Here is a 20525-nt window from a genome sequence, read left to right on the forward strand (position 1 = left end):
GGTTGTGTACTTGGATATAAGAAATAATACTGAATAATGTAAATGTTCAGGCAAGAAGAGAGTCTTAAAATCAATGACAAAATAACTGACAGATGTTCAGTATTTTCCCTATGGTACTTAAGAAATGTCGGAAGCTTGGGTTTTTGTGTCCAAATGCTGATGTTTCCTACTTGCTTTAGACAGAAGATTGAACGCAGCTCCCTATCAGGTGCAAATCGTGAGGTTGTCGTTAGCACTGCGGTACATCCATTTTCAATGACCTTGTTTGATCAACACATTTACTGGACAGACTGGAATACCCGAAGTGTTTATCGAGCCAACAAATATGATGGATCAGACCAAATTGTGATGGTATCAAGCCTGCCATACAGACCAATGGATATTCACGTTTGGGCCAAAAGCAAGCAACAGCAGTGCACCAACCCTTGCAACCAATTTAATGGTGGTTGTAGTCACATCTGTGTGCCAGGTAAAATATTGTGCAACAGGGAATAATGAATTGAATGACGTTCAGCTGTGTTAGAGGGATGGGTATGGGCAAAATACCTGATCAGCTGAATTATTTATTCTTTTAAATACTTGCACACGATGAAATCAAGACACAATTCCTCAGCTCTATAGCGTGTGCACCCCAGTCCAGATAGCTCAGCCTTTATAAAAGTAACAATTGCTGAGGCTGAAATATGAAACTAAGTTGATTGGCCCTTAGGGCCATCCAACCCAATACAATTTACTCTGAATGGTAGCAACTCACTTGCCACTTGATTCTTCTGACTGGGGATGTCAAGTATTCAACCTGGGAGGCTTCTGCATGCAAAGCATGTCCTCTGCCATATCTAGATTACACTGCCAGACCATTCAGTATCTGCCAGTGCTGCGGGAACTGGGCAAAACAGTCATATGGTATGTAAGTCCATGGTGACTGGGCTTGGGTTTTAGGCACTTATTGATTCAAGGGGAAGAAACATAGTCTAGGTACACAGAAGATTAATGGAGTTATTGATGTTTCACATGTTTAAATAAATGTCAGTGTTGATGGACAACCCAAAAAAAAGTCTTGATTACTGCCTGAAATATTTTTAATATTGTATTATTTTCTTCTCTATCATTACCATCTTAGTTATTACAGTACTGCTACTTCTTCCTTTAAAAACAACATCAACACAAGCTATATTTCTTTTTTTTTAACTTTAGGAGCTTTTTACATTTTGGAGGGTTGCTGTTTTGTTATGTTTTGAAATCAATAATTAAATTCCCACTGATGCAAAATATGGGAGAATACAATAACCATCTTCAGTAATATGCTGGATGTTGCCAGATTCATTTTATAAGTTGATTTCAGTTATAATAGTTGCAATCCTGAGAACTCTTTTTTTCTGCAACAGCCCCATTTACAAACAGAGCTCATTCAGATGACATAAAAAGAGATTTCGGTAGAGAATATTGTTTAAAGTATTAGGTGTTGTATTGTAGGACATTTTGGTAATTCTGGATAAATTTCTTGGAAGATTTAGGATTAGCATTGGGGAGAGGTTTTATCTAAAGATAATATTAAACCATTCTTCTTTTGTGATGCAATGAAACATAGGCCCCGGTGGCGCAGAGTGTCAATGCCCTGCCGAAGGACGCTGGTATTTAGCCAATAACAACAAGCATTGTATTGTGGACAATGGTACCAGGTGTGGAAGTAGCCACTTCACTTGTCTTAATGGCCGCTGCATCTCCGAACACTGGAAGTGTGACAATGATGATGACTGTAGGGATGGCAGCGATGAATTGGAAAGTGTGTGTGGTAAGCACTTCCACTGTTGAAACAGAAGCTGTTGCCCAACTGCAATTGTATTTAGGGATGCCATTTTGAAAAGAGGTAGAGATAACCAGTATCTGTTTGGTCAGGAGTCCAACGGCTTGTTGACTGTATAAAGTAGAATTAGTTCAAGGTTTCATTACTTTCATGAAAAAAAAATTCTTCCTTGCATTAATGCAAGGGAGAGGGTAGAAATGTTAAAAACCACTGACTATGTGAAGTTGTAAGGGAAGAAAAATACATTTGGAATTCTAAGGAATTAGTATTCAATTTTAGCAATTTAAGAAGTTATTGGTATGAAATTTGGAGAAAGTTTCTTAAAGAACAAAATGGTTTTACTTTACCATAAATTATTTCTGACAGTGTTTCTTTTTTCTTAATTGTAATTATGCTGCAAATATAGTACTCTGTCTTGTCTTATACACATGTATGGAGACAAACAGTTTACCAAGCTTTACAGGATTGTTAACAGGGGAGGAGAAATCTGTGTGCAGAATCATGCCCCCAAAATGGGCAAAGGTACATTAGAGGACTTTGTTCCTTTCTATTAGCATTCATTGAAAATACTGGAGCAGACCCAGAATGTGAAGGAAGGTCATGTTTTCCTCTGACTTTGTAAGGATCATATTCTCTGATCAGGCCTGTATGGCAAGGCCTTAGCTACATCCTAGCTAATGCTTCCTTCCATTTCAACTTGTCTCCAGTTCACTACATTCATTTTCATGAATGACAATGATACATTTGTAGGAATTTGTAAACCCACAGCACTGTTATCCATTTGGACACTAAATTAAAATTTTATCTTCCATTTGTCTGATTCAAAATGTGTATTTTATTTTTACACGCAGTCCGTTGCGCAGCTGCGTTTGCCTTGGCAGGTAAAACCAATCCAGTACAGTATCTCTCTGATGTATTTGTCAAGGCTCTTCAAGTCCCCTCTGTCAGTGACATTTCTTTGTCACATTCCTTTCCTTCAGCTTTTCATACCTGTCAGCCAACGGCTTTCACCTGTGGCAATGGGCGATGCGTACGCTACTCTTATCGTTGTGATCACTACAATGACTGTGGAGACAACAGTGACGAGGTGGGATGCTTGTTCCGAACTTGTGACCCCCAGACAGAATTTACGTGCAATAATGGAAGGTGCATCTCTCTTGAATCCGTCTGCAATGGTGCAAACAACTGTTATGATAATGGCACTTCAGATGAGAGGAATTGCCGTAAGTTGATCAAAACTATGTATTGTCCCTTAGGGTCTGATTCTAACACAACCCAAAAGTAAACTTTGCTGAAAAGGGGAAAGGGTTGCTTCAAGGAACCATCTGATTTGTCTGGATTTATGTTTACAGGGATCCTGAGAACTAATTGGATGTTCTTTGTGTATTGCCCGTGAGAAGTGTTCTCATCAGTTTGTACAGTTAAGGATATTTGCTTCGAAGAGCGGGGACTGAATTACAGAGAATATCTTTAGGGTATTATTTGATAATTGCCCCAAGTGATTCCATTGACATTAACAGGAAACCTAGCATTTCTTGTAATGAAATTACTAATACATCCAAATGGGCTAGTTCATGTATTTTGATAAGCATGAATGCTGAAGAATCCTGAGAAGGATTACGTAGATCAGCCGATATGCTGACTTCTTTTGTATCTGTCCCCCACTTGACTCTTCCTGCCTGTGGAAGAAGCTAAAGAAGCTAAGAAGCCTATTGTTAACACGACTTGCTTGTTGCTTTCCTAAGAAGCCATAATCTGAAGCCAAAAGCATACCTAATTTATGAGTGGCTTGTTAGGAAAGGAACAAGTCAGGGAATCTAGTTTGTAGGTAACAGAAAAAAGAATGGAGTGTTCATTTATGCTTGCAATCCGAGGAACCAAGTGGGAGCCTTCAAACAGCATAGATTAGCATGTTTGTATGGTTATATAATGCGGAAATTAGATAACTGAGCACTAGCTGCAGGGGACTGCTCTCATGTAGTTCTTGGAGACAATAATGAATAGCATAACAGCTTAACCTTCATCAGGCTGCTGGCAAAGTAGAGCATCGTCTTTTACTTGTGTGGTGAAGTAGCTTTATTACATCCCAGAAAAAAGAGTTTCATAAGTACTATCCCATTTAATATTTTTCAATACCTAACCTACTGGATGGATATGGCATTGTCAAGGAACAAAGGGAGGTAATGCTTTCCCACTTGCTGCTAGCGTTAAGCAAGTTCGTTGAAATAGTGAATAAGGTCAAAAAGAAATAATGAAACTCAGAGCTAAATAATTACTGTATTTGAGTATGTAATGAATATAGATTAGATTTTGTGGTGTGTGCTCAGATGATCCAAGTGGACCACCACTCATGCTCTCAGAGCTTCTGTCCTCCTCCTCCTCTCAGATCAGTCCCACAGGACCCTCCAACCTTTGGATAATTAGAGAGGGAGGAGATGCAGGAGATGGAGGAATTGGATGGATCAGGACACTCTGTTACACTAATAGAAGGGCATCATTGGATATAATCTTTTCTGAACAGGCATTTGAGTTACCACTCAATTCATTGCCATTCTTAGGATTAATATTCTAGCCCATCTATGAAAAAGCAGTATTACTCTGAACGAATTTGAGTTGACAATACATCAGATAATTCTAATACCAAGAAAGGTATTACACTGCTGTTTGTAATTGCTTTAAAAAAAAACCCGGCCTTATGCTTTATGGGGAAGAAAAAAAAAAACCCTATCTTTTTCTCTTAAAGCCGAACGGACTTGTCAGTCTGGTTATACGAAATGTCAGAGCACCAACATATGCATTCCTCGAACTTATCTTTGTGACGGGGATAATGACTGCGGAGACATGAGTGATGAGAGCCCCACTCACTGCGGTAAGCTAATGACTCCCACAATTATACTCCTTCACTTCATGCTTTACTGTCTCAGTTTGGGTAAAAAGCCAAGCATTCTTGTAGGTTCTGTTCTTTTAGGAATGTAACTGAAAAGACACGGCTGAGATGTGCAGTGGGTGTGTGCACACATGTGCGTGCAAGCAAGACTTAAGCAAATTGCTGACAACCTGGAATTTAAGATGAAAGACAGATATTCTCAAAATGAGACAAAGAGGTTATCAGACTTGAAGTTAAAAAAAAAATTAAACAAGGGATTCCATCTTAGGTGGACTCCTGTGAATCCTGAAATGTTTACATTTTTTAAAACTTTAAATCTTAGATTTATATCCTCCCATTCCTTCAGAAGCTCCAGTCACAGAGGGATCAAATGACAGTGCTAAATATACTTATTAAAAGGACTTCCAAAAGTAATCCTCCAAAGTGTGATGGGCTGAACTGAGATTTGGAGTCTTTGGGCTCAAATCCAGAACTTCTATGGCATATAAGTGCACTGCTCCCCTTTTATTTATTATTAATGAAATGTACTTCTTACCCTGAGGCAACAGTCCATGCATTCTATCTTCACAATAACCCCCTGAGATCAATTAGATTGGAACAGCAGGAAAATGACCAAGTAGTAAGCAAATGAGCTTTTGGACTGAGAGGGGATTTGAACCTGGCTCCTATCTGAACACTTTGACCATACCACCAGCTCTTATTTCATTATAAACGTTTATCAGATTGGTTTCATTTACTTGGTACAGTGCTGACTGCAGAATTTTGGGGCCCCCAGATGCCCAACATCCTTAAGTGGAAAAGTGCATGCTCTCCATTTGCATTTCCACTTAAGGGTGTTGGGCATCAAGGGCTCCCAAAATTCTCTCAGGCTATTTCAATAATCTAAGTAGGTGCAGGGAGCATCTGACTCAACTTTCCAACCTGCAGGTGGATCACTATACACCATCTAGGGTTGTAGTAATGCCATGCTAAAGGCAGGACTGAATTTTTGGCTTATTGATTTGGGAGTCAGAGTTGGGGTCAGGATGAAAATGGCAGCAGTTGGCCTCCAAGAGGAATCTTTGTCACATGTTCTTTTTTGAATGACAAATAATCAGCTTCACTCAATAAAGACACTGGAAACTTGGACAGTTGGTGGCTTTTTGTATCTCCCTTCAATGGCTGGGGGAGAGTTTTATTTTACAAAGCAAGGAAAGCTTACCAAAGGAATTGTAAATTATAAATGCCTTCAACTATTTCAGAAATTGATATCTTACTACTAAAACTATATTCTAACTATTTTATATAGGTACTTTATCAACACTACATTTGTTAAAGTCCAGTTTCACTGCATCTTCATATCTTTCTATTCTATATCTCTCTGTTTACTGCTGACCTCTGTATTTCTTTTGTCTTAAACCTTATATATCCCTTTTGTCCCTATTGTGATATAGTTGTTGTTGTTTATTCGTTTAGTCGCTTCCGACTCTTTGTGACTCATGGACCAGCCCACGCCAGAGCTTCCTGTCAGTCGTCGCCGCCCCCAACTCCCCTAGGGACGAGTCCGTCACCTCTAGAATATCATCCATCCACCTTGCCCTTGGTCGGCCCCTCTTCCCTTCCACTTTCCCTAGCATCAGCATCTTCTCCAGATTGTGATATAGAGTTGCTCCTTTTCCTTTTTGCATTTTATTGAAGATTGTATTATTCAGATAATACTAATACAATCTACAAAATATAAAAATATATAAAAAGGAAAAAAAAGTTTTTTTTAAAATTAAAAGTGCAGAAAAAGAAGAAAAAAGAAAGAAACTTCCCCCTTCATCCCCAGCAAGTATAATCAACACTAACAGCTTATAGGAGGAGGAAGGGGTATTAGGTATGTTCACTGCCTTGAGTTATTTATAAAAATAATAAAGGTGGGATAGAAAATAAAAATAAATAAAATAAATAAAAATATCTTAAAGTAAAACCAACCAACTCTTCATCCCATATCTCACCCCCTTCTCTATAAAGCAATCTTTAAAACCTCATCTCTCCATCTTAATCAGCAAAAGTCCATTAACGATTATCAGAAATAACCTAACTATTACAAACTATATCTACTAAACTCAATTTGAATCCTTCCTTTTACATTTATATCTCCTTTATATTTAAACACATCCTCCCTATTTCCTCTCTTCAAATAAACAAAAATTTTAAAACATTGTCACTTGGTCCTGATCAGCAAAAATCCATTGAACCTTACCAGAAATAACAATACTTTTATTTTAACCTTGATCAAATAAGCTGATTTTGTAATCTTTCTTATTTCTCCCAGTAATCTTTAGTTCCCTTAAATAAAGTCCTACTGTCTGCTTTCTCATACCCTCTTTGTCTCTTCTCTCAGAATTGTTGGTGTCTTTAACAAGCCCCTTTTGTAATTCCAGTATAAAAAAGTTACCCATGTCACTGTTCATATTCTCACTGTCCCTTAAAATTTTTGACAGCTTCACAAGCCCCTTTTGGAAATCCAGTGTAGAGAAGTTATCCATATCACTCTTCTGTGTCTTTCTAAACTATTAAATCATTGAACAGTTTCATTTGTAAATCCATTATTTCCATCTCTTCCTTATAGGGTATCATTTTTAAATTCACATTCAAATCAATTTCAGTTTTATTCAATGGAACTTGTTCCTCTTCAGTAACACCTTCTAAAGCAGATAACTTTATAATTAATTCCTGAGTTCATTCATCATAGATCTCTCTCAAAGAAGCCACTGATGCATTTATTTCCTTCTAGTTCCTGCTAGTGTCTAATCTTTAAAGTTGTCTTATCAGTTGTTTCCAAATATAAACATAGACAATTTCCCACGGGAAAGATTCTTTTAATTAACTTCAGCATCTTAAATCAAGTCCATCTGAGCCCTTAATCCATTTAAAACTTTCTAAAACCAGTACTAATCATCTTTTTCCTGTATTACTCTCTGCCCCCCAATTTTTTTTACAAATCTTTAAACTCATAGTTAAAACTTCTTTCTTAAAAGGATTGAAGAAAACTCACCCTGTAAATTCAATAAAACTTGTTGTTCTGAAGGTTCTCCATCTTTAAGAAGCAGTAAAGAAGCAGTGTCTTACTATCCTGAAGCACTTTAGAAAATTGTAGCAAGAATTACTGAACTAACATTTTTCAAGCAGTTCAACCACCTAAGGGCACAATACTCAGGCTGATTGATTATAACCATTACGGAGTCCAATGCAATTGCAAAGGAAAACACGCAGATAAAACAAGATATTTCTCTGCCTTTTCAGCCTCACTGACTTGTACCAATAGTGAGTTTCGCTGCACATCTGGACGTTGCATTCCTGCTCATTGGTACTGTGATCTAGCAGTAGATTGTGCTGATGCCTCGGATGAGCCTGTCTCTTGTGGTAAGTGTGAAGTTAGGCACACTGTTTTGGAAGGGTTTACAAAACCTACAGAAATTAAATGAGAGGAGTTAAGACTATAACCCAGTAGTGATCAACCTTATTGGCAAGTGTGTCGTCGACTTGGACACTATCAGGTATGTTAAAGAACAGAGTGTATTCCAGAGTCCGAGGAATGAAGTTTCCTGAACAGCCATTGATACACCCATGAAATACGCTATAAAGTCACGCTGCTAGCACTGCTATTATCGTAAAAAATGTATTGGAGTGAGGGGACAGCATTCTGAAGAATTTTTCCTCATGTCTCACTTTTCTGTTCTGAACAACACAGCAGAGATTCTGCAAGACGCTTTTTCATCTGAATGCTTAATCTGAGAAAGGCATACCTACTAAAACCTCAAAAAAAAATCACAATATGCATTCAAGGAAGTCAATAATATACATTTAACCTCTGCATTATAACAATCTTACCAACCAGAGGTAAACATAGTCCATATGATTTGGATTATACAGTGACTTCCACAGTCCTTTGCCATTAGCCAAGCGGAGAATTAAAAAACAACATTTGCCTATGCCTGTTACAGATGTAGGATGCAACGTTTGGGTAGCACCCTCCAGTATGTGAAAAATGCCTGTTGCATAGTCTGTGAAACCTTATCTTTATTTTAAGTTTCTCCTGTACGGAGCTGTTCAAGTAACCAGTTTAGATGTGATGGTGGCAGATGCATACCAGCTACATGGATCTGTGATGGTGATAATGACTGTGGTGACATGAGTGATGAGGACCAAAGACACAACTGCGGTAAGTTCGATGAAGCATAACGCTTTAAGGTTAAGCTGTTGTTTTATTTAGTTGCTCAAGGCCTAGACTGCTTTCTGGTTATCCACCTTTTATTCAAAAGACTGCAAGTGGCCAAGAAAACACTGGTTGTACAGACGGTAGGCTGATTTAAATGGCATGAGTAATATATTTGGAACAAATTGCTGAAATCTTATGCTTTGTTCTAGCAAATCGCAGCTGCTTAGCCACTGAATTCACATGTGTGAACAATGTGCCCCCCTTAAGAAGATGTATTCCTAGGGCTTGGGTCTGTGATGGGGATGCTGACTGCAGTGATGCTTACGATGAGCATCAGAATTGCACTAGAAGACCATGCTTGGACAATGAATTCACATGCAGTAATGGATTGTGCATCCGTAACGCTTACAGGTTTGTATATATTCTGCAGACTCTTTCAAGAAACATAGGCATGTGCTAGAGCTAATATCTGAAGAGTGGGCAACTCACAACCCCTAGAAACATTCTTCACTATTGGCCGTGCTGAGTAGGGACAGTGGGAATTTGGGACTCAGCTGTGTCTGGAAGACCATATTTTGTTTATTCCTGTAGTCTAGTCTAGCAGTGATAGATTTTGGCCTGGCTTTCAGCTGCACTTTTGTATAGATGCACTAGGTAGACTAAGAGAGGGTTCTAACTGTCAGATTAAATTCCTTGTTACTAAGATTATGTCCAGTCATCTCAACTTTATCCTCTTATTTCATTTTTTTCCCTTCCTTTTTCTGCTGGAGTGCTGGCTGGGCTGGCATAAAAGTTTAGGATGTCACATTGCTTATAATGATAAAAGGTTGACCCTAGACCAGGAGGAATAGCATGCTCACATTATCACAAGCAAGAAAAGAATGATAGAGGTGCAAAATACAGAACTGAGCAATAACAATCTGTACAGCAAAGAATTTAATTTGGGAAGAAGGAGAGAGAGAAATCTGTGGAAGATTTCTGAGGACTGGAAGGAGGCAAAAGCCTCAAGGGACTCAGGTTACACTTTTTGTCATTAGATCTCTCTGGCCAGTTCAGTCAATATCTCTCCCTCCAGGATTTCTGTGTCTGAAATTCTCCATGTTCTCAGTTTCATGTAATTTCATGGCTAGTTTGTCTATTATCTGCAGATCATTCTACTGTTCTCCTAAATCTTATGCTTTGCATGCAATTCCTTTGGTAGAGAATTCATGTGTATGTGTATGTGTATGTGTATATTGTATGTATATGAATGTTAGCAGAGTTAATACTTTTATTTTCTCTCTCTCTCTCTTTCCCACACACAAACACACACACACACGAATGTTAGCAGAGGCATTGCTACTGTTTTTGTTATGGGCTGCTTTTTCAGGTGTGACCGACGTAATGATTGTGGGGATAGCAGCGATGAGAGGGCCTGCATCTATCAACCATGCCAACAGCACCAGTTTACCTGTCAAAATGGCCGCTGCATCTCCAAAGCTTATTTCTGTGATGGGGACAATGACTGTGGTGATGAGTCCGATGAGCTGGAGCATCTTTGTGTTACACCAGAAGCCACCTGTGCTGCCCACCATTTTAGATGTGACAATGGGAACTGCATTGAAATGGTCAAAGTCTGTAACCGGATAGATGACTGCCATGATAATAGTGATGAAAAGGGATGTGGTATGCATGCAACCTTTTTGACTAAATCTGTTTTTACACCTTAAGTACTTAGATAAATCAGCCCAAAGGCAACCTTGCACAACCTTTTTACATATTCTTGGGTCCCCAGATGATGTTGGATTACCATTCAAATCATCTCCTGACAGTATGGCAAATAGTCACGGCTTGGCGGAGTTACAGGTCATCAGTAGTTAAAGGCTGATTAGCTATCACCTATTCACATTTTGCAATTATAACTTCAGTGAATTATCTTATTCTTCCCCATCTGGTACCCTTCAAATGTGTTTAATTACAGTTCCATTCTCCCAAGCCAGCATGCTGGTTGAGGAGGGCAGGCTGGGAGTTGTAGCCCAACACATGGAGGATACTGGTTTGGGGAAAACTATGTAATTGGGGCTTGTGTAAGGAGTCATTAAATGAACCAACAGAGACCAGTGCTGCTTGTTTTCCTGATAAAAATGGAGTGATGTTTTGTTTCATTTGTTTTATTTTCATATTCTAGGCATTAATGAATGCAATGATCCTTCGATTAGCAACTGTGACCACATCTGCACAGATATCCAGACTAGTTTCTACTGTTCATGTCGTCCTGGGTACAGACTCATGTCCAACAAAAGGTCTTGTGATGACGTCGATGAATGCAAGGAAATGCCATCAGTGTGCAGCCAGATCTGTGAAAACACTGTTGGCAGCTACATCTGCAAGTGTGCCCCAGGCTATGTCCGTGAACCTGATGGGAGAAGTTGCCGGCAGAACAGTAACATCTCACCTTATCTTATCTTTAGCAACCGCTACTACCTGAGAAATCTCACCACAGATGGCCGGCTCTACTCTCTTATTTTGCAAGGACTCAGAAATGTGGTGGCCCTGGACTTTGACCGTGTGGAAAAAAGGCTGTACTGGATTGATGTAGGCAGGAAGGTCATAGAAAGAATGTTTTTCAATGGGACAAACAAAGAAACAATAATTAGTGATGGTGTGCCCAATGGTGAAGGCATTGCTGTTGACTGGGTAGGAAGGTATGTCCCATTTTTCAAAAAGCAGTACTGCTCAGTTTGTGTCCTGCTCTTGGTAATATATTAATGAAGCCTTCTTCTGCCTGGCAAGTTCCAGGTATGATGAGATTGCAATTTCCAGTCATTGGCCATATTGACTGACTGGGAATGTGAGGAAGTGCTGTCCCCCTACATCTGGACAGCACCAGATTGGGGAAGCTGGATTGATAGTTCAAATCCCCCAACCGTTTTCTTTAAAAAACAATTATCCCAAATAGTAGTTGAAATTATAGTTTTTGTATGTTGCTTCACATGCACTATCTTGGCTATCCTTACACCAACACTGACGTATTGTGAGCTGAACTTACCTTTCCATGGAGAACATGGACTGAAAAGGATAATTAATCATCTTAATACTACTTTTGGGAGATAGAAAAGGGGTATAAAATTATTCCAGCACTAAGGTGCCCTCGGTGTTGGGGCTTCCAGCACTGCCAACAAACTCTCCAAACGCTAAATGTTGATGCCCTCTATGTTTTCTTATTTTTGTACTGGTATACTAAAAACAACAGATTGCTTCTAGATATGGAATAGCAAAAAGACCATAATGCTGTTGTGTTAACAGCTACTCACACTTCAAAAATGATTTGGAGGAAGGAAATGCTGTTCATTTAAACAGCCTGATTTTTTCAGGGTTCTGCTGCAAAGATGCCACTGCTTTAAGAATCTGATTAACTTTAGGGAGTAGACTTAAAGCAGCAACAACTTTTTTTCAGGCTGATGCAGAAGTCTTAAATATGTGGGTTGCTTTAAGAAATAGCAAGGAGGTGCTGTGCTTGTGCTTGAGTGAGATCTGAAGCAATTCTTCAAAATCATTCTTGAAGCTCTAAAAGAGATGGTAACAGTCTAGTTCATTAATCAGTGTAATTCAATACATTTTTTTCAGTAGTTATATTGTAACATGGGGGTGGGCAGTAATGTTGAGGTTATTGGAGGCTTTGGCTACTTTACTCAACCAATAGTGATGCTTGTGTCCCCATTTCCCCCAATATTAAGTGCAATCCCCATGCCAGCAAACGTAATCCTTACTGTAATTCTATGTAAGGACAAATGCAGAGAGAAACTCAGGGACTTGGGATAACTACACCCCATATTGCAATGCTCTAGCCCTGTGCTAGCTTTCTCTTGCTTTACTTTTCTGCTTTTCAGAGCTATATTGGTAATTAATACAAAAGATGTTTGTGAAGAAGTAGTTGGTATAACATGCCTTTTGTCGAATATTTCAGAAAACTATACTGGGTAGATGACTATAAGGATTGCCTCTATGTAGCTGAGCTTGATGGCCGATTCCGGAAGAAACTAGTTGATCGGTGCTTGGATCCCAACAACACCTTCTGTTTTCAGCACCCTAGAGCTATTGTTGTTCATCCCAAATATGGGTGAGTTGGTTCAGTATTTTCTTTAATGCATCTGTTCTGTGGGGTCATTTTATATGTGAAAACACGTTATTACAATTACAAAATTGGAAGGGGCCACTTAGGGCTTCAAGCATCAAGCAGTGCAGGAATTCAAATGAGAGCGTAGAGTTATAGTTACCTTACCACCTGTTAGGATAATGGCTAATAAAGACTTTTGAAAAAGCAAATTGCAAAATACTTGCAAGAGGAGCACAGTTCTTAAATGTTGTCGTTTTGGCCAGAGATCAGTTCTCTCATTTTGAGGCTCGCAATATTATTGGTTAATTGAGCTGCTGTTGAATAAATTTGATTTAGTATTATATTAAGAAAAGAGACAAAAAGAATTAAGGTGAAGAGAGTCAAAATGATTTGAAAAGAAAAGGAAGGGTTGTTTTAGCAAATAGCAAGCAGGATTCTGGCAATTTTGCAAAGAACTCCCAGGATTATTTGATAGGTTCTGTATTATTATATTAAAACTCAGATTGATATAAACCAGCTTTTTGGAACCTGAGTGACTTCAAGATGTGTTGACATCAATTCTTGGAATTCTCAGCTATAGTCATGCTGGAATGGGAATTCTGTAAGTCCATCTATTAGTTTTCACCCAGGGAGCCAACCTTGACTGATCTCAAAAGCTAATCAGAGTCAGACTGTGCTAGCACTTATGTAGGAGACATCTAGAAAATACCAAAGTGGCAAGCTAGACTAGAAGGATCAAAAAAAAAAGCCCACCAAAAGAACCAACCCTATCTTTGAAGAAGGCAATAATATTTTTGCCAAGAAAACTGCATGGATTTTTTCCCATGAATTCACTAGGACTTTTGACTCAAAGGAGACTTTACTAAAATTTCTTAGTCTGAATCTGCGACATGCTTTCTTTAATTGCTTTCTTGTAAATTACAAAGTAAAATGGTGTGTCATTTACTGTAGCTAATGAATGTGTCAGAAACTGAGAATGGCAGTCACTTTACATTAAAGGCTCCCATTTGTAAAATGTATGTGTGTGTGTATATATGTATCTGTCTGAGCCTCTATCAACTTTAATCTGGTCCTTTCGTATGAAGTAATTTATATCAAACCTCAGCAAATATCCAATTAAAATTCTTTTTTCAGGGCCTTTCATAGCAGCAATATATTTTAAAGATGAAAAATCTCACATTGCTGCCTGGAGGTTGCTGTGATAAAAGTTTCTCTTTTGCTGTTTGCTTGCTTATTTTGTAGTGTGTCCTTCTTTTCATACTTACCTACTTTTGCTTGGGATAATGTATCTATTTTTGTATTACCATCAACCCCTCCAACAAATTGTGGATTAATTTTTCTGTGTTTATTAAAACAGACAAGTCTACTGGACAGATTGGGCAGATCGAGCTTACATCGGACGTGTGGGAATGGATGGCAAGAATAAGACGGTGATTATCTCTGCCAAGTTAGAGTGGCCTAATGGACTTACCATAGATTACACCAACGACAAGCTCTACTGGGCAGACGCCCATCTAAACTACATTGAGTACGTACATAGAGAAGAATAAAGCAACTGGGTAACTCTTCCTACCAAATTTTGAGGGTTACCAAATTAGCCAGTGGCAGCTTTAATTCAGCTTTATTTAAAATGCGCATGATCTGTAATTATCAATTAGAAAACTATTTGCTGTGTGGCTTCAATACAACAAGTAGCAATCAGTAATGATAAAAAATTCCAAATCACCATAAATGTGCAGTTCTGTAGTGCACAGTAATACATATTCTGCCCCCCTTTTTTCCGCTGAATATCTTCTATTATACGAAGTTCTTTTTTTTTTAATTGACATGTTCCTAACGGTAGTTTAACAAATAGGCATCTTAGTGCTAGGGTTAGGACTGCTCTGACTGGTGGAACTAATGCAGTTCACCTGCAGGTTCTCCTTGTGTCCTGAATTTTATATTGACGTTTGAGATACTTCTGAAGCCAATAGGAGAAGGCAAAGCATGTTCGAAAAAAAATTAAGTAGAACAGGGTAGACAAATACCAGGTTTGCAAGTTTTATTTTTTTTACTAGAACCTTAAGGCCAATCAGCATGGTATTCAAAATTCAGTCCAAAATTAATTAATTTTGACTCATTGGTCTTGTTCAGAATCAAAGGGTTTTTTTTGTTTATCACTAAATTATGTTATTGTAACTGGTTACCGTAACACAATGATTCTAATTGCACAAAAGCCAGAATTCCTTAGAATCATGTGGTATTGTTAATGAATAAGTGTGACTATGCTAGAACACTGTACCTATTCTCTCCTACTTGGCTCCTCTTGAAAATGAGATGGCTAAATCAGAATAACTAGGGAGAAAAAGTTTAGTGCTAGGCCTGTACTCAGATTCTTTATTTTTATTTCTTTAATAACCCTGAATCCAGAGGAATAATAAATGAATAATCGCTGCTTGAATATAATGCTAAATTTGCCCTGAAATCCACTTTCACTTGCAGGATGAGCTAAGCCAGAATGATTGGCCATTGTATGTCAGCATGCTTACTTATGAAGTAAGTGCTTCATAAGTAATACTTATGATAATATAGGAATCTAAAGAATCCCAAAGTAGTATTTGTACAATCGTGGCCGTAATCTGTGTTTTCCTTTTTCTGACCTTGGAAAGATATAAGTTCAGTTTTACTATTTAGTTTCCACTCATTCAGAAACAAGAAGAATGTTGATTATGGATTTTGTTGCCTTTTTTTCCCTCAGTGTTACCCATGTTTTCTTCTTCTTGTAGGTACTCAGATCTTGATGGTCAACATCGTCACACTGTGTATGATGGAGTATTACCTCATCCATTTGCAATTACAGTTTTTGAGGATACAATCTATTGGACTGACTGGAACACAAGAACAGTTGAAAAGGGAAATAAATATAATGGATCAGGCAGGATGGTTCTAGCAAACACCACTCACAGGCCCTTTGATATTCATGTCTATCACCCATACAGGCAGCCAATAGGTAAGGAATTCATTCTGTCAGTGTAGATTTGGATTCTTATTTAAGTCTAAGATTCTGGATTTTGCTTGTAGCTTTGTCATAAAAGTAGGAAGTGGGAAGACATGGACAGTTTACAAAGGGACACTTATAATCGTTTGGCTTGCAAGTGATCAGATGTGGAAGCATCCTTATGGAACTCCATACTATGTCACAGCCTGGAATCCTTGACTTTCCTGTCCATGGCCTTCCTATCCCATCCCACCTCATCCCACCACATCTCCATACACAGGTCATTGAACTAATTAAATTCTGCTCATGCTTGTCTATTTTGATCCTAGCAAACCTTATACAAAGAAGTCGGAAAAGCTGACTGGCAGGCTTGTCTTAGTTCTGCTGATGCCCACTCCTTGCAACTGACACGATTATCCTCAGTTTAACTTTCTGCTTGGTAGTAATTTGGATAATCAGTTACCTCTGATGAACATTTTAAAGTGGCTTTGGCTTGCTCAGATTCAGTCCATATTTGTCCCATATTCCAGATCTCAAGAGGACCTGCCATTTCTCACAGGTTTGCAGAGATGTAAGGAAAAACTGGGCACAATCTGCCGTCAGCCCCAGATTACTTATTCCATGGAATTTTTGATTTCTGTTTACGAAGTCAGGGAACATTTCCAGGATGTTAACTGGGCTAAATATTCATTTTCACTTATGGCCAAAATAGGGAACAGTACAAATATTGTCTTTGCATCCAACTTATCCTGATCTAGGTCTGTAAGGTAGAACACAAATATTGGATTGTTAGATCAGACTGAAGATTGAAGCATTCTTTTCCATTTTATTGGCAATAATTTCATTTGTCGGTATTTCCTTGATGGGGAATAATTAGATATTTCTCACATCATCTCTTACTAGTAAGTAATCCTTGTGGGACCAACAACGGTGGCTGTTCTCATCTGTGTCTAATAAAAAGCGGTGGCTACGGTTATTCCTGTGAATGTCCTGATAACTTTATGATAATGCAGTTGGGCAGCACAGCCCACTGCCTCCCAATGTGCTCCAGCACCCAATTCCTGTGTGCTGACACTGAAAGGTAAGCATATGTAATAATATCATTGCTTTATTTATAGCATTTTATATCCTATACTTCAAGGATACTTCCAGTTAAGATACTGTATATAGTTCTTGACCCCTATTTAATTAACAAGTCACACTGAGAGAAAAAGGTCTGTCCAAGAACACTCAGCAGTCTTTATGGTAGAGTGAGGATCTGAATCTGAAATTCTCCATTTTGGTCTGGCCTTCTAATCACTATACCAGCCTTTCCTAGCTGGTGCTTCTAGAAGGTTGGACTATAATTCCCAGAATTTCCATCTGGCAACTTCAAGAGATGCTGGTCTTCAGAGGGCCTGGCGGCATAGGATTCTTCACTTCTACTTCTGTGGTATTTCCTCGTGTCACTCTTGCTACCAGGGAGGCTGTGGTGGTATCATTAGAGGGAGCAGTTTGGACTAATAGGGCTGTGCAATGCTTGGTTTCAAAAGGGAAAAGGTGCTTGGGGATACAGGGGGCACTCACATAACACAGGCTGGCAATTCCTCAAAGCAGCTGTGACTTTTGGGTGTTCATATGACTGAGCTCTCCAACTGCAGCTTGATTCTGGGAAAAAGATGTGTTTGTCTTATGGAGTTGTAAAGGAGTGTACATGCATACTCAGGAGTGCTCCAAAGAATAGTCCTATTGGTTAGCCCAATTCACTCACTCTAATGATAGCACCACAGTCTCTCTGGTAGCACGACTGAAAACAGGCAGTGCTACAGAAGTAGAAATGAAGAATACTATGCTTCAAAGGCCAGCAACTCTTGAAAGTGCCGGCTGGAAATTCTGGCCATTTGGTTTCTCACCCTTGTTCTTTGCAGAAATTCCATAATGCTCCTACATCGCTCTGCATCACTCTGTCTCGTTAGATTCAAAGCTGGAGCTACGTAGGGATTATGAGCATAGAGGTTCAGCATTATTTTCTCAGCAGTTTATAAGCAGATATATATGCAACTTGATAGACTTATTCCTTTACTTATAATTGAGTTAAATACTCTATTTACTAAGGTTATACTCATCAGAATTGTTTAGAATCATTGATTTCATCTTGGTATCCAACTCAACTTTATTTAGATTTTCAAATCATATAGTCCCCAAGCTCCAAGTTTAGAGTCATCTTAGACTGATTAGGAAAAAACAATCAGCCTCTATCACTATATTCCCAGTGAAATTTACTTTTTGGGTGTTTGGAGTAGGGAATCATCATACATTCAGGATGATCTTTTGGGACAAATTACTGTGTGTATCTCAAAACTAGTAATTAAGTTTACTGCAGTATATTTGGAAAAGATGTATCCATTGGGGGCTAGGAAAGGTGTAGTGGAATGTAACATTCACATTTTCCACTTTCCTACAGTGGGTTAGCTTGCTCCAGAGGTATGGCTAGGAGATTCTGAGAGTGCTTCTTGTGTGAAAAAATAGCTCCAACCCAGGTTGCCTTGCTGTAGACAGAATGTATGCCTGTTGGTTTCCTGAGAACTCTATAAATCTGGGAAGATCTCCATCTTTTCTATTCTTACTTTTCACTTATTTTTCTTCCTTTTCCTCTCTGTTATCCTGGCATGATCAGCAAATGTGCAGGCAGCAATTTCCTATCTAGGGATACATCAGAGGACCTCTGACCAGGGGCCAATCTCCAGTCACATGCAAACACACACACTCAGTACTGTGCTCTTTGGCCACTATTATAGCGGTGACAGAAGCCAGCAGCACTGGTGCCTAATCCCTGATTGCCTTTTATTAAGATAACAGCTGCTTCCAATCTCACGACCAGTCAGATAGGGAGGAGAGGAGCTGTCCCTTGTAGAGGAAGATAACCACCAGCCAGCCCCTGAATCCACCAGTGTCTTCCAAAATTCAGACTTCCTACAGCCTCTCAATTTGCAAAAACAGGTCCCCAACCCTGCCATGAAGGTGTAAGGAATGAAGTTGGCAAGACAGGAACCAACACTTTCCAGGCTAGAGAGAACTATGTTGTCAACATAGATCAAGTGCCTCTCAAAACCAGTAAAAGAATGGCCAAATAGCTATTGACTCAGTCAGGAGAGAAAAACTTAGAATTTAAGTCCTGGAGCTTTGACTTCTGCGTACAGTTCTATTATAATGTGCAATAAAGAAACTCATCTTGTAATACGATATTTATGAGCCTTCTGCTGAATAAGCCAATTCCCGAATAAGGCCTCAGTGGTCTAAAGAGCTGAGATGTACTGCTGTGCCTGGTTTGAAGCTTGACACAAGGATCCCTTAGGGCAGCAGAGGTCTTCTCAGGGATTAGCAATCCTACTTCTTGCCTTCCTTCCTCCAAAGTATTTAGTAAAGACTCTGCAGAAGAATTGGGTGGGGGTTGGCTGCTCCCTGGCCTCCTAGCTTTATATCTTCCCTTAGGCTGCCCTAAATTTCCTCAGCTCTCCTCTAGTAGACGCCCATGGGTCAGCAATCAGAAGCCATGCTTAATAAAGTTAGTGAAGACTTCCAGATGTCCAGAAGACAGGGAAATGGAGATCCTGCCACACATAACACATAAGGCTGCAGCCCTAGCAACAAGGGCCTCACTACCTTAACCTTAGCCAGAGCTTCTGTCATCTGGACCTAACTGATAATGGAGCTCATCTCTCTGGAGCCAGAAGCTCAATCAAGGGATGGATAAACTAACTCAGGTCACCACCTTCATGGCAGTCGCTAATGTGGGCAGCGCTTAGTTTTCAGCCATAGTGGCCATCATAGAAGACATAGTGGATACTAGAAGGCAACTGTGGCTGAAGAACTGCTTCATGGACTATAAACTGAAATCAGTGCTAATACTGGGCTGTTAACTGGGTCAAAGTGGAGTAATGTAGATGAGGTCCCACTAGAAATCAAAGACAAAAAGAAAGCCTTTCCCCGTGCAGCGTATATTGGTAAGAGGAACAGGATATCTGGCCGTATGTTCATACGTTTTATCCCTACTGCAGCCAAAATGGATCCTGGGACTACAGGAGACACAGGTCACCTTGGGGTGGGCCAGACACTCCAAAACAAACCCATACCAGTCCTAATCAAGAGAGAAACCTTCCCACAAAAGAAAGAGGGAGAAAGCAAACTACAATGACTATCTGAACCTCCAAGTGATGGGAATCTGACAGACTTCACTCATCTATAGATCCACATAATGACAGACACATGAGTTCTAAAGATGGTATCATACGGTCACATAGAGTGACCAGCCAGATGTTTGCCTGCATAAACTCATGTGTGAGTTTCCACTCCAGTCTCCTCACCTTCAAGAACCTAATAAGCTGAAGATACTGGAGATACCTGGTGATTCCAGCAAAGGTGAATAATGTTCTCAAGTGGTGACTCTTGGAGGTCCTGTCTGAGGACAGACAAGAAGCCCTTTCACCAATCTAATTTACTAATCTCAGAAGGAGAGCCATGTTGCCTAGGCTAAATAACTCCAGCAGACGATGAAAAAGCACCTCAAGGCAACGTAAACTGCATAGAACTGTGCAA

The 20525-nt window shown here is 39.3% G+C and overlaps 1 protein-coding gene across 1 annotated transcript in view; it reads left to right on the forward strand.

The window, feature by feature from the left end:
* The window catches only part of LRP2 (LDL receptor related protein 2), a 161492-nt gene that overhangs the window by 105241 nt on the left and 35726 nt on the right, over positions 1-20525 (forward strand). Inside the window, exons 42-54 of the mRNA XM_063306118.1 lie at positions 180-469; positions 1589-1792; positions 2785-3027; positions 4548-4673; positions 7962-8081; positions 8749-8880; positions 9087-9288; positions 10247-10542; positions 11045-11561; positions 12824-12976; positions 14331-14501; positions 15739-15962; positions 16854-17031. Of these exons, the coding sequence (XP_063162188.1) occupies positions 180-469; positions 1589-1792; positions 2785-3027; positions 4548-4673; positions 7962-8081; positions 8749-8880; positions 9087-9288; positions 10247-10542; positions 11045-11561; positions 12824-12976; positions 14331-14501; positions 15739-15962; positions 16854-17031 (2856 nt within the window). The remainder of the gene's footprint in view (positions 1-179; positions 470-1588; positions 1793-2784; positions 3028-4547; positions 4674-7961; positions 8082-8748; positions 8881-9086; positions 9289-10246; positions 10543-11044; positions 11562-12823; positions 12977-14330; positions 14502-15738; positions 15963-16853; positions 17032-20525) is intronic.

This window comes from Candoia aspera, chromosome 1, assembly GCF_035149785.1.
Source record: "Candoia aspera isolate rCanAsp1 chromosome 1, rCanAsp1.hap2, whole genome shotgun sequence".
Taxonomy (NCBI): domain Eukaryota; kingdom Metazoa; phylum Chordata; class Lepidosauria; order Squamata; family Boidae; genus Candoia; species Candoia aspera.